This window comes from Oncorhynchus masou, chromosome 12 (genome assembly GCF_036934945.1).
Source record: "Oncorhynchus masou masou isolate Uvic2021 chromosome 12, UVic_Omas_1.1, whole genome shotgun sequence".
Classification (NCBI taxonomy): domain Eukaryota; kingdom Metazoa; phylum Chordata; class Actinopteri; order Salmoniformes; family Salmonidae; genus Oncorhynchus; species Oncorhynchus masou.
This window is the reverse complement of record NC_088223.1, coordinates 49,741,978-49,757,298: the sequence shown is the minus strand read 5'-3', so window position 1 is coordinate 49,757,298 and position 15,321 is coordinate 49,741,978. Positions and strand designations below refer to the sequence as shown.

The 15,321-nt window shown below is 42.5% G+C and overlaps 2 protein-coding genes across 2 annotated transcripts; one reads left to right on the top strand and one right to left on the bottom strand.

Annotated features, from left to right (window-relative positions):
- Positions 1-3,690: 3,690 nt before the first annotated feature.
- LOC135550279 (zinc finger protein ZIC 3-like) lies at positions 3,691-7,502 on the top strand. Its single transcript, XM_064980939.1, has 3 exons — positions 3,691-4,927; positions 5,161-5,324; positions 6,031-7,502. The coding sequence occupies exons 1-3, from the start codon at positions 3,967-3,969 to the stop codon at positions 6,223-6,225; spliced, it is 1,320 nt and encodes a 439-aa protein (XP_064837011.1). The 5' UTR covers positions 3,691-3,966; the 3' UTR covers positions 6,226-7,502.
- Positions 7,503-9,505: 2,003 nt separating this feature from the next.
- LOC135549345 (pinopsin-like) lies at positions 9,506-14,909 on the bottom strand. The gene is made up of 4 exons (XM_064979343.1): positions 14,531-14,909; positions 13,376-13,704; positions 10,503-10,736; positions 9,506-10,369 (listed from the first exon to the last, which is right to left on the bottom strand). The coding sequence occupies exons 1-4, from the start codon at positions 14,907-14,909 to the stop codon at positions 10,136-10,138; spliced, it is 1,176 nt and encodes a 391-aa protein (XP_064835415.1). The 3' UTR covers positions 9,506-10,135.
- Between the last annotated feature and the right edge of the window lie 412 nt (positions 14,910-15,321).

The window sequence follows — 15,321 nt, the reverse complement described above, 5'->3', positions numbered from 1 at the left end:
CTGGAATGCTTTTCCAACAGTATTGAAGGAGTTCCCACATATGCTGAGCACTTGTTGGCTGCTTTTCCTTCACTCTGGGGTCCAACTCATGTCTTAAAGTAATGATGGACTATCGTTTCTGTTCTTGCCATAATACGGACTTGGTCTTTTACTAAATATGGTATCTTCTGTATTCCACCCCTACCTTGTCACAACACAACTGATTGTCTCAAACGCATTAAAAAGGAAATACATTTCACATATTAACTTATAAGAAGGCACACCTGTTAATTAAAATGCATTCCAGGTGAATACCTCATGAAGCTGGTTGAGAGAATGCCAAGAGTGTGCAAAGCAGTCAAGACAAAGGGTGGCTACTTTGAAGTATCTCAAATAAATAAAATATTTTTTTTTGTTACTACATGATTCCATATGTGTTATTTCATAGTTTTGATGTCATCACTATTATTCTACAACATAGAAAATAGTAAAAATAAAGAAAACCCCTTGAATGAGTAGGTTTGCTCAAACTTTTAATGGGTACTCTAATTTTCACCAAAAAAATGCATGCAATAGAGCTCAGTGTGTATATTTATTGTGTAGTATTTTTGCATATCTTTATCAAGGGTGCCGATAATTATGGACCTGACATTATATTCCTCAAGAATCAATGGGTATATATCATTAATTTATAAGTTAAAAAAAATGGATGTAAGCAACTAAGGATTCTAGCTTTTAAAACCTTGAATTAATCACACATGCACCAATGCAAATTGGAATGTTGTCTATTCTTAGGCTATATTTATTGAAATTGTTTTTTAGTAACTATAGTCATTCAGCTAACCATAGCAAGGCATATTTTACTTTTGTTTGTTTGAATTTTTAACTGTCTGGTCACACGGTTATAGCCTACCACTGTAACCTACACGTGGCAGCAACACTGGATGAAATTGCTCAATTGCTCTGAAACAGAAGTGATTCTTGGGTTAAACAAATATAGTCTAAACCTCACGCTACATAAAACCTCCCTGAAATGTCCCATTTTTTTAGGCCTATGCGCACATAAACAGTCCTTTCAAATTACGTGTAAATGATTGGTGATAAAATATTCAATAATATATTGTTGCATAAATACATGAAATGTTAAACAGTGTGTTAAACAGTAGTCTAAGATAATTTCTATCTCGGTTTTTCGAACACAGGGCGATTCATCTATTGGGGCCTGTCTATAAATTCAGAAAAGAACACATATTTACACAGTTGATAGGCTACTTGTGTTATTATGAATTCTGTAGCAAAATATCAGTTGTTTCAAATACACTACTTTTATTTTCAGACATGCATTGGGGGGAGGGGGGGGACAGGATCAAACGTCCCAGATATTTTTATGTACAGTGAACAAAGACAATATTTACATGCAAAGAGTTGGTTTCATAAAATATCCCAGAAATGTTCCACATGCACAAAAAGCTTATTTCTCTCAAATGTTGTGCACAAATTTGTTTACATTCCTGTTAGTGAGCATTTCTCCTTTGCCAAGATAATCCATCCACCTGACAGATGTGGCATATCAAGAAGCTGATTAAACAGCATGCTCATTACACAGGTGCACCTTGTGCTAGGGACAATAAAAGACCACTTTAAAATGTGCAGTTTTGTCACACAACACAATGCCACAGATGTCTCAAGTTTTGAGGGAGTGTACAATTGGTATGCTGACTGCAGGAATGTCCACCAGAGCTGCTGTCAGTGAATCGAATGTTAATTTTTCTACTATAAGAAGCCTCCAATGTTGTTTTAGAGAATTTGTGGCATTACGTCCAACCGGCCTCACAACCGCAGACCACATGTAACAACCACAAACTGTCAGCAACCATCTCGGGGAATCTCATGTGCGTGCTCGTCGTCCTCACCAGGGTCTTGACCTGACTGCTGTTCGGCGTCGTAACCGACTTCAGTGGGCAAATGTTCACCTTTCGATGGCCATTGGTACGCTGGAGAAGTGTGCTCTTCACGCATGAATTCCGTTTCAACTGTACGGGGCATCTCTTTCAAACATACAGTTTTTTAATTCCTCAATTTGAAGATTTCAAATACAGGAACCTCGATTCTTTTCCTCTAAGGTCATCAGAGTAAAAGGAAATGAAGGACCTTTTTTATTCTTCAGATATGCTTATTTTTGTTCCTCTGCAGTCAAAACATTTGAGGTTGTGAAATGCTACATTTTACAATAATATTCTACCCTCTTGGTAAACCTCAATGTTTACTCCTACGTGGTTATCTCATCTGTTTTCAATTTATTTTGTGTTGTCAATGTGAACTGAAAATGTATGATGTCCTGCAATTGTATTTAAAAAAATCATTGAATGATCTTGTATGGCGTTGTGTGGGAGAGCGGTTTGCTGATGTCAACGTTGTGGACAGAGTGCCCCATGGTGGAGGTGGGGTGTTTGTACGGGCAGGCATAAGCTAGGGACAATGAACACAATTGCATTTTATGGATGGCAGTTTGAATGCACAGAGATACTGTGACGAGATCGTGAGGCCTTTTGTAGTGCCATTCCTCCCCCGCCATCACCTCATGTTTCAGCATGATAGTGCACAGCCCCATGTCGCAAGGTAGCCTGCATGGCCCCTTGTCAATGTTGTGAACAGTGTCCAATGGTGGAGGTGGGGTTATGGTATGGGCAGGCATGAGCTACGGACAATGAACACAATTGCATTTTGAATGCACAGAGATAGCGTGACGAGATCATGAGGCCCATTGTCGTGCTATTAATCCGCTGTCATCTCCTCATGTTCCAGCATGATAATGCACTGCCCCATGTCGCAAGGATCTGTACACAATTCCTGGAAGCTGAAAATCACCAGACATGTCACCCGCTGAGCATGTTTGGGATGCTCTGGTTTGACGTTTACGAAAGTGTGATCCAAGACCCACCAATATCCAGCAACTACGCACAGACTTTTGAAGAGGAGTGGGACAACATTCCACAATCACCCGGATCAACTCTATGCGAAGGAGATGTGTCATGCTGCATGAGGCAAATGTTGGTCATACCAGATACTGACCGGTTTTCTGAATCAAGCCCTTACTTTTTTTTAAAGGTATCTGTGACCAACAGATGCATATCTTTATTCCAAGTCATGTGAAACACATAGATTAGAGCCTAATTTATTTATTTTAATTGACTGGCTTTCTTATATGAACTGTAACACAGTCAAATCGTTTTAATAGTTGCATGTTGCGTTTATATTTTGGTTCAGTGTTATCATTTTGCAACCGGCACGAATGTAATATTTATTTGGAGGCATTTTCATGGGCATGGGCTTAGAGACCTGTCCGGTAACACGTGAGAGGTTACGGTATAAATACCTCAGTGCGGGTTTGGTTGAATTACCCAATACTGAAATTCCAAACATTGCCGATCAAAAGCAGCAGCGTCATTGCAGGTAGTGGTGGTAATTAGGGTCAAGCGTATAGCAATGACGCAAAGCAGAGTCATGGAAGACATGGGAATAAAGGTACACTTTTTGATATACAAGAAATAGGAGAGCTGGCCGGGTTTGGTGTCACTACAGACGCTTATGGGACATGCAGGCTACCAGTTTGCAATGAGGAAATAGCTTGTCGATTAATTCACTGTGCGAAAAAAAATCACGTGCCAAGAAGTTATCTTGGATGTCATTGGTTACTGTATGGGTGCTGCTGTTGTCGTATTTTGGTGGGGTGATTGACTTGATTCGACCAAATACATTAGGCTACTATAGCCTACGTAATCGAAAGTGTTAGGAGTTTGACCCCCTCTCACTTTGTACCCTCTGAAAAGCTTGGTTTCAATGAATTTTGTGGGTTAGCCAACATTTAACAGATTAGAAGCATACATACGATTTTCGCGCAGTATGGCCATGTTGGAGACCATTTGGCTGTTATGAAGCTGTAAGGTTTCCGTATTGCTTTATTTATTTTCCATCTTCTGCGCTTCAATGACCAAGCTAGTTGACGATGGTGCGCAATTCTCCGCGCTTGTTGTCGGAGGCGTTGGAATACCAAGACAACATGAACCGGGGGACAACAACGTTCGGTTAGGGATCAGCCCGTATGGAGAGACCTCTCACTTCGCAGCCTTCAATTTCATTGCCCCCACACAGAAGTCCCAGTTTATTCCCCAAGTCTCCGGATACGCAGCTGCGCTAGGAAGCCACTGCGGAGGGCACATCGGTTCACATGGACACAGAGCTATCGATTCCAGGAATATTACGTTTACCTATCGCACTCCAGACATTGTCGATTCCGCAGCAAGAGATACTCGACACGGATTTTTAAGCCGCACCGCAACAGGAAGTGTACGAACTCCCCCAAGGATCTCTGAAAACCGAGCGCACAATCTCTTTTCATCTATAGGTGAACAGAGCGCATTCCCAAATGGATACATGGCGAATAGCAGGGCGCATTTGGGTACACGGGGAGACATATTCGTGGGAGCAGATCCGCATCAACCTGTCTCGAACCCGCACCCGCATTTCAGTGATACCCAGCTACACTTTGATCACAATGTGGACATGGGCATGAGAGTGACAACACAGACTGGTCACGGTGCTTTCTTTCGATACATGCGACAGCACTCTAAGCAGGATGTCACTTGTAAATGGATAGATGCGAATCAGACGAATCAACTCCAAAAAACGTGCGGCAAGATGTTTTGCTGTATGTCCGAGCTGGTTACGCACGTCTCCGTGGATCACGTCGGCGGTCCAGACCAGAGTCTGCATACTTGCTTTTGGGAGGATTGTCCGAGAGAAGGCAAATCTTTTAAAGCGAAGTATAAATTAGTCAACCACATTCGTGTACACACTGGAGAAAAGCCATTCAATTGTCCATTTCATGGCTGTGGGAAAATGTTTGCCAGGTCGGAAAATTTGAAAATACATAAAAGGATTCATACGGGTAATGAGCCAGCCATACATGCTATAAAACCAACCGGCTTATAACACGCAATATTTAATGTTTCATTTGAACTTGGTGGAAGTTACAATGCTTTTGTTTAAGACTGCTATGGGTCCAACTTGGGCCAATTACCAGTCAATAGGCATATCGAACTGCAATTTTGACCTACAACACATTACAATTTCTGAACTCCACGCCTGTGTTAAAATTAGGCTACACATTTTCTTTGGCAGGTGAGAAGCCCTTCAAATGCGCTTTCGAAGGCTGCGACAGGCGGTTCGCAAATAGCAGCGACAGAAAAAAACACATGCACGTTCATAACTCAGACAAGCCATACATCTGCAAGCTGTGCGACAAGGCCTACACTCATCCCAGCTCTCTGAGGAAACACTCGAAGGTAAGCCATTTTCTTCTGGATAATGAATGCAAACGTCCAGGTAACTGCCAAAATAAAGGAAACACCAACATAAAGTGTCAATAGGGCGGTAGGCCATCAGGAGACAGAACAGCTTCAATTAACCTTGGCATAGAGTTCTGGGGGTTGCGACACCATTCTTCCACGATAAATTCCATAATTTAGTGTTTAGTTGATGGTGGTGGAATACGCTGTTTTAGGCACCGCTCCAGAATCTCCCATAAGTGTTCAATTAGGTTAAGATCTGGTGACTGAGACCGCGGTGGCATATGGATTACATCGTTTTCATGCTCATTGTGACCGCTCCTACCTTATGGATGGGAGCATTGTCATCCTATGGGGCTATCTAAAGTAATGGCCTGCCCAGCATTTGTATACTTTACCCTAAGCATGATGGGACGTTAATTGCTTAATTAACTCAGGAACCCCACCTGTGTGGAAGCAACTGCTTTCAATAGACGTTTTATCCCTCAGTCACTCAAGTGTTTCCATTATTTTGGCAGTTACCTGTAGGCCTATATGACCAAGAAATCACGTTTCTGCATTATTTCAATGTTTTTTTTAAACACACACAAAATATTACAAAAACAACGGAAGGACCACATAGGATTTTTTTGTTTATCAATTGGATCAATAAAAAAAATAGTTTTAAATGATCAAATGTACAATACATTTTCTCACTTCGCAGATTCACAAATCTCAAACCTCCGAGAACTCCCCAACGGGAACTTCTGGATATGAGTCGTCCACGCCACCAGCTCCGTGTAGACCTACATCCTCAACCATCAAAGACTCGACAAAAACATCCATGCTGCTGGTCAAGCGTCATAAGTCAATATTTAAAGATGCTCTCTCAACCGATTTGGTTGAATGGTACGTTTGAAAGGGTTAACTGTCCAAGTGTAACCACTAAAACGTCAATAGAATTAGGAACACAGACCGGTTTGCCAAGTTTTCAACAAAGTTATAGAAAACACAGGGTATAGGCCTATGCATTGCCTTAGTGTTACGCTTTAAAGGCGCCATCATAAAATGCTGTAGTTTTGAAGTAATTTCTATTCGGTGTCCTCCCTCCCAAATGTTTGGAAAAGTCTTATCCATTAATAGACAGGCCTCTTTGTATAAGCCTATAGGCTACTGATAAATAGACAAATAAATTAATACATGATGAAAGACAAAAATACCGAAATGAATAAGCAAAGGTCAAATAAGCCTATAGAAACCAAATGTATAAAAAGAAAGAAGGAAAGCAGATGACCGAGGAAATATATTAATAAATAGAGTTGAACAGTATAGGCCTATTTGCATTGTTGATAGGCTAGCGCTAGCCTATTTGAGCTATTTTGTCAGAATCCGTTTTCAGACAGAAAACGATAGGTCTACTGTGGTCGACATTCCATGTCGCCTTTAGAAAAGAACAGCATACAAATGAATGGCTTTATTTCTCTATCTTAAAATATACCGTTTATAATATCATTTATTTCATTGTATTATTGTTGCAACGTATTATAATGTTGGTGTTATACATTTCTGGATATAAATAAATCAAATACAAATTATATTTCTAAGAGGCATGCAACTTGAGTCAACTTTAATAAGAAATATGTTTATGGGCATTTTATACGATGTTGAGTCTAATAACTTAGGTAAGATAAGATCCATTTGTATAGATGTTTAGGCGTTTATTTTTTTTAAGATTCTGGAGTCGTAACCTACCTTTTGCTAAATGATTCCCACATCCAGTGTTTGAGGACAATGCTAAAGTTGACAACCCATTACTGCCCACAAGACACAAAATAATCTGAAAGTATTCAGTTGAACGTCAAGGGAAAGGTTTTAAACAAGCAATTTAAATACATCTGGTACAGGACTAGTATGTTGTTCAGTTCGTCAAAACTAGCATCAGATTTAGACTCAAGTAGGCATCTGTTGTTTTCCCCGCTGGAATTCAAAAATTAAATGAAAGCTAAATGCAAACTACCATAGAACAAGGCAAAAGTTTAATAAATATCAGGAAGAATATAATAATATATTACATAAATCTGACCTTTAAAAACAAAACAAAAATTGTGGCCTTTATTTTATGGCTCGTTGATTAGTTGGAAAGGATTCCATCGGTGCAGTGTATCCCAAATGGCCAATAAATTGGTACTACTTTAATTTTGCCTTCCCTGTTTATTTATCACGATGCTGTACATTGTGTAGATCCGTACACTAATCTGCTCTCAGTATAGCCTATGAGATATCGTCTGCTTAGAAAATTAAGAAATTGTGTAGAAATACCCAGTTTATTAGAATTAATGCAATTTTGACGATGAGCACGGGAGCAGAGAGAACCCATATTTAAATCAATGCACTGCACCTTTCATGTATTATCTATTGCAAGTGTTTATTTTACTGTTGGCCTTGAACGGGCACACAACAGTTACTCACCTCTTCAACCTAACCTTCAGCTCTATTCGTCTAGATCTGCTGGCTTAGCTCGCACTACGTTCTAAGAGGATCAACCCATATAAGCATTTTCCAACGGCCCTTTGTCACGCAAGTGTCTGTGTCATCGTTGAGGGGGTCTCGTCGTGTTGATTTCTAAAGAATAGCCTGGCAGTGCCAATGTCAACAGACTTCCTGTCGGTATTGCGTTGTGGGGGACAACCTCACAAGTATAAAATGTGTACTCAGTAAGATCACCTCAATTTCACAAGCGATTGAGTAGTCATGCTTGCCACATATTTGATTTCGATTTTTTTTTTATTCCCCCATATCTTCATCTTCCCTGTTCTCTTGCTTCCTCTAAACCATAATCATCCTCATTGCCCTCCACCACACTGTTCTGAGGAGACTCCTGTCATAGGAGAGGAGCGGTCAGCCATGGTGGTGGTGGTGGTGAAGGTTGTGGTGACAGGCTCGAGCCTGCAGTAATTGCGCCCCTGCTGAGGTGCTGGCTTGTCTTGTATCAGGGCCCAGCAGGAGGGGGGCCCCTGACCCTGCAACCATGGAAACAGCCAGGGGGGTAGGAGGAGGTGAAGGGCCTAACCAGTCACAGACTAAGACCTCCTACTGGCTCATCTCTCATACTCACTCAACTGAACAAAAATGAATCTTTCACCTCTTTGGAAAACTTGGGAGAGGAGAAACTGATGAATAAATATGAAATTCCATCTACAGTTGAGGCTGACGAGGAGGGAAGGGAAGTTAAAGAGACCTAGCATTCACAAAACCGTTTATAGTCAACTATTAGTTGATTATCTGAAGACCGATGAGAAAGAGAAAAATAAACTATTTGTAAAACATAGGTCCTCATCATTCATTCCAAAATGTTGCTCCGCTTTTCTGATTCCAAAGTATTTTTTTCCCTCTCTCTGTGTGTGTGTGCGTGCATTTGTGTCTACTACCCTTCATTACTTTTCAACTTATTTTCAGCTGTCTCTCCTCTCAATGCCAGACCAAGCCTCCAGGCTAGTAAGGTACACATCTACCCCTGACCACCTGCTGGGCTCAGAGCAATGGCCCAATCAATGACCCCCCCCCCCCCTCTCCATCCCCTCCCTCTCCAGACATTTGCTTTGGTCCCTATTTTTGTCCACTTTCCTATCTTCACATCTGGGTCATTTTGGACAGGTAGATGAGCTATCGCTATATTATAAGCCCCCTCGTACTGTAGCTGTATGCAGACAGAAGAGGAAGAGTCTACTTCACAGGACTGTCACGTATAAAGAGGGCTGATACATTATGAATCACATGGGTTTGAAGTGGGTCATGTCGAGATGTGGTTCCAGCTTTTGTCAAATTGATCTTTAGATGTATCTTTTCTTTTTGGCATTTTAGCTAACCCTTTCCTAACCTGCTGCGTAAGTTCTCCTAAACATGCTACGAGAAGTCAATTTTGACAAAAACTGAAACTCTTCTAGCCATGATCTTAGAAATGGTTTGTTTACCTCTGCTCGTGGCATTCCATTTTGAGGTGTGGTTCATTGAAGTGATAAAAGCCCATTGGGACTCAGTGCCATCTAGTGGTGAAAAGGAGATGTAGCGGGCAGCCTTTCAGCAGTGTGACGGTCCAAATAACACTGAATCTTCCTTTACACATGATCTTTATTAAACAGGTCACTACATCAATGATAACTCAATGTCAAAGTGTAACAATGTTCATAGATGAAGAAAAGGTTAGGAGCCCCTTATCAGAGCCTCTTAATAATGTGACATCCATCTTGTAAAAGAATGGTGATTCTCAACATGAATAGCGGGAGCGTTGTGAATGTTACTGTGTTTGAACATGCTTACACAACAAGGCATCCAGGTTCTAGTTACATGTGAGAGAGAGAACCCGTGATGAACAATGGGTTGCCATCTCATAATCTACATCGGAAACACTGCCATCAAGTTCTGCAGCCACATCAACTCACCGACCACTTGGTACAAATAGTATATACAGGAGATCTTACATCTGGTGGTATGTAAGGGCTGGGTTTACTAAGACGGATGAATGTTTATCTCTACAGACTCCAGCATAGGTCAATGTTACAGCAGGCTGCCACCTTGTGGCCGAACAGCACACACTCAACCGCAGGGTGACGGAAAAGGTTGCTGCGATATAAATGACAGAGCATTTACACATCCAGGTGACAAATTACACCATCTAACGAAAAGAGAGATACTTAATGCTTCTCCAGTTTGCAGCCGAATAGATAACTTCCTCTATCATATCATATGTTGCAGTGTGGGGCACCATGTGTTTAGGCTTTAATGAGCAGGGGAGTGGGCTTTTTCTCCAATGCCCAAAATACCTCTGTTCCTCAAGGGGTGTAGTGCACAACCAGGACCAGGTCACGTTTGTCTCTCTGCTGGCCATGTGTCTGAGTCTTCGAGGAGGTCCCACTGCCGTCCAGAGGCTCGCGTGTACCAGGCTCCTCTGGGGCTGGAGAGTTGCCATTAGGGCCAACCACTCGGCTGCTGGGCAGGGTGTGGAGGGTGTGGCTGCCTGCTGCCTCTGACCCACAGCTCATGAAGGCCAGGAAGCACCTGTAGAACTGGCACACATGACATTATCAATGCGTCCACTGTGTAATAACAGAGTACTGACGTTAAAGGTTTTTCCCCCATTTCCATATCAGATCGCTAAGAAGTAGAAAAATGGCCAGTGTCCCGTTGATAAGCCATTACCTGGTTATTTAAAAGCCCATATATGACAGGGTTGAGAAAGGTGCTACTTTTGGCAAGGATGGAGGGGACAATGCTTGTGGTGGGGCTGACCACGCCAACCTGGCCGAAGGTGGCCAGCAGAGCCACCACCCCGTAGGGCATCCAGCACAGCAGGTAGCAGGACACCATGGAGACAACCATCACCAACACATGGGTCTCCCGCCGCTGTGCAGACGACTGGTTGATTTTGGCTACCTGAGGAGAGAACACGTTTTTTTTCAAGTTACTTACAAAACCCTGTACCAAAGCCTCACTACCATCGGGTCATTAACATGAAATCCATAAATAATTTCATATGCTGCATTTAACTGATAGTTCTCCCTGCAGGGTAAACTATAGGTAATGATGAGAATAGTGGGGTGGAGATAACATCTTGTTGATGGATGTGGAACAATATTACCCCCCATCAATTACAATTTAGCAACGCAGATGTAGACTACCTAGTAACCAAATTGTCGCATTTTTCATCAAATAAGAAAACGTGTCTGAAACAGAGAAATCTGGCTAAAAGAAATCTCAACTTGTTTACATGAATGAAAAGTAATCTCTCATCTTAATAATCGAACCACAACAAATACACGGCACACTGGAGTGGAACAAGCCTTGACACCTGACAAAGGAACTCAAACACAATGGGGGGGGGGGGGTTAAATCAACAACTGTCAATTCCTGCTGTCATTCCAACTTGTCAGCCACCTACAGCGCAGTCATTATTGAGTCCTACGGATTTGCTGAGAAAGTCAAGCTGTACTGAAGACTGCCTAATGCATAAAACCACAGTTGGTCTACATTGTATAAGCGTAGCAAAACTGGTGCTCAAAATCATACCCAAGCAGCATGCATTTGTGGCCCAACGCCAAGAAAATGTGTTCCTAAATGGCCACAGGGAATATCGATCTGAATGAAAGGAGAGTGAACAAAGACTTATACGTTTATGTTAGGATATCGGACAGGCAATGTGGGTACTCCTCTGAGCGTTTGGTTTCAAAAGGGCCTTGAGAAATTCTGGTTACCATCAGAATGTCCTCTACGGCAGTCAGTCTTCTACAAAACACTTCTGATGTTGTCTTGTCCTTGGTCCCTCCGTGTGACATGGGTATAAAACAAGGAAGTCAGCGGTACCACAGGTTGTCGTCATTAGTGACCAATGATAGACACATTCAATCTGGATTAAAAATAATCCCCGGGATGATTCATTCATGAGACCTATACGAGCTCTGGCCACCAAGACGGACGACTTTCAGACAGGTTGCATCAGCAGCTATCTCAATCAAACTCAGCTCTCCCCGTCTCCCGCCCAACCTTCCGCCACAAGGCGAAGGACACCACCTCAAAAGGGCACCGTGTTGTGGATGAGCCACATTTGAGTTAAGGCTGACAGCCTGTTGTAAACCTGACCTCTCTAAGCATATTTTTCCCCCTGGAGGAAAGACAGACGGTGCCATTGCCACAACCGCTGTTACTCATCTTCTATATATTCTTACACAAAAAATGTGTGAGAGTCAAGAATCCTTTATGTTTTCATTTGTTTATGTCCCAAATGTCTCACTATTGCACTAGTGGAAAGGTGGACTAGTAAGCCTGCATCGCTTTCAGAGTGAGGACTGCAAGCTGGCAGAACTGAGCCTTAATGATTTTGGCCACTAGAATTACATGATAAATGGTTTCAGTGGACTGAACCTGTGGTTCAAGGATTTCTTGCTAATATATTTAACTAAGGTCTGCTATACAAACATTGAGACATTTCCACTTCCTGCTTTTTCAATTATTTTCTCTGTCTTTAACATTTCACCATACCATGTGGAATATTCATTCTGCTGTGATCACACAGTCCTGAAGATCACACAGTCTGAAAGATCACACCGTCCTAAAGATCACACAACCCTAAAGATCACACAGTCCTAAAGATCACACAGTCCTAAAGATCACACCACCCAAAGATCACACAGCCCTAAAGATCACACTGCCATAAAGATCACACTGCCATAAAGATCACACAGCCCAAAAGATCACACAGCAATAAAGACCGCATAGTCATAAAGATCACACAGCCCTAAAGATCACACAGCCCTAAAGATCACACAGTCCTAAAGATCACACAGCCATAAAGGCTACATAGTCTAGTTTATATATTTATTTATTAACAAAACACATTAGGAGCTGTGCAAAAACTCCCTTCAGTGACACATCAGAGACATGATAGGAAAGAGAGCATAAGTGCTGCAATTCAAGGACCGTTTTTAAAAATGTATTTGTGCTGCCTTGATCTTAATCAGTTTTTTACACGTCAGGCAGCAAGCTGAAGCACTCGGAGGAGTCTTTTGGGAGCGGTCTGGGACAGGGCCGTGGCAGATTGATGGCTCTCTGGAGAGGGAGATGAAATATGCTTTTTGAGAGACAGATGCTGCCATCAGAGAGAGGTGAAGATGTTTACTCAGGGCAAAGCTATTTGAAGACTCCTTCAGCACATCAATGTCGTTGTGTGCGGGACAAGCAGTCGAAGAGATAACCAACCTTGACATGATTATCGTTGTGTCCATTGTCATGGGGCGGCAGGGTAGCCTAGCCCAGGGTAGCGTTGGACTAGTAACCGAAAGGTTGCAAGTTCAAATCCCCGAGCTGACAAGGTACATATTTGTCGTTCTGCCCCTGAACAGGCAATTAACCCACTGTTCCCTGGTAGGCCGTCATTGAAAATAAGAATTTCTTCTTAACTGACTTGCCTAGTTAAATAAAGGTCAAATAAATCTTCGCAAGCATGCCCACTACCATCATCAAAATTCTCACCGTGATCAATATAATCCGTACAGCATGAAACAACGACACTGACTCACCCCACGGATGGCAAAGAGGATCTTCCCATAGCAGAACATCATGAGCAGCAGGGGAAGCAGGAGGCAGAAGATGAAGAGGCAGGTGACATAGGAGATGTTCCCAGAAGAGCGCTGGTGCCACTGCACTGAGCACGTGGTTCCTGGCCCCTCTGGACCGTAGCTGCTCCAGCCAAAGAAAGGTGGCACCGTCCACACCAAGGAGTAGAGCCAGGCGCCCGCGATAGCCAGCCAGGCCTTTTTGTAGTCAGACGGGTCAGCCTTTGTGTAACACAATATCGTGGAGTAGCGCTCGTAGGAGAGGATTGCCAGGGATACTAGAGAAACGATGCCTGCACAGAGAAATGGATGGAGGTAGAGTTGTAGCTGTGGTGAGCATAATGATGCATTCTTGCTGTGGACTTCGTCAAATGCCAAGGTTATGCAATACACTGTCCAGAATGTCTACATGGAGTACATTACCAATTGGCCATTGCAATGCATGTGGCACACACATTCACATGCTTGAGCATAGAGGAAGTAAATGTTTTCACATTGCAACCCTTAACTCCCTTGCACTCTAAAATCTGTAATATAAATTACACTCTGTCTCCAGATGTCAGCATTTTAAGTCCTAAGCAAGCCCAGGTTACTCCACTTGGTGTATGAAATGCATGCAGAGCATGCACAAGGGCACAATTTTGATCATTTCCGCTGTGGCAAAAAAATCCAGTCAGCTAAATATGATGTAGGTATGATTCTAATGGTTAGCAGGCACCTTAACCAAGGTGACAGTTTGTATATTGTTGAGCTATGGACAAAATACAGAGTAAACTTAGGCCTACATAACAAAATAATACAAACATGTATCAAGAAAGACTGGTTTGACTCGGGAACATTTGGCTCAAAATACAGTATGTCTCATTACCAGTCAAACTGACTGTAGCGTGTCTCGAAGATCAAAACTGTTCGTTGCTTATTTACTGTTATGTTAATTCATCATCCATCATATTCAAGACTACATGTAGCACCTCTCACACAGGGCAGAGAGCATGGCGTGAGGGGACCTGTTGAATCATGAGATGACGTACTTTTCTCCCTCGGATTCCAGTCTCTCTGAAACGTTACCAGTATGAATAGGATAGGATAGGAAGCGTATAGATCATCAAGTCAACTCACCGAAAAGCGAGTTGGCGAAACCGTACCATTTGCACCCATGAGCTCCAATGAGCCATCTGCCATAGAGGCTCGCGGCAAAACTAAAGGGAGTTCCGAAGATACACACCAGCATGTCGCTCACACTGATGTTGAGCAGGATGAGATTGATGGGCGTCCTCAGCACCTGAAATCGCGCAAAGACGAGAAGGACGAATAAATTGCTGAGGAATCCTAACAGGAAAATGACACCGAGAAACACGGCTACCACTGTGTGCCCTGTCCTGCCGAGGTCGGACTGGTCCCTGGACGTGAGAGTGTCGCGGACACTGTCTTTCGGGCTGAGGTTCGTCCCGGAGCTGTCATCGGTGCTAAAATTGAAGTTGCCGCTCTCAACTACCATGGTAGCACTTGCTGAGTTGGTGGCGCTGGACGAGTAATTTCAAGGTGCCGGGGGAAGAGTTTTTCTGGATCTTCCACTTACACCTTGTCAGTGCAAACATGGGCAATAAATATCAGTCGCCTGCAGATTTCAGTTTCTCCTGCTCTCGCTTGCAGCTCTACAGATGTAGGCTCTTAATTTGATCACTCTTTTGTTGCTGAGAATGTTCCTGCACAGAAGGAAATGCAAAATGATAGTGTATTCAAGGTTTAAAAAGGCTTCAAAATATTGTAATATTCAATTTAAAATGTCAGACTTGTTTTGCCCTAACGAAAAATGTAACCAGTACAACAAATATCCATTCGGCCTGATTATAATACTCATAATTCACATTTCCTGTTGCTTTAGGATTATTTGTCTGTTGTAGCAAACT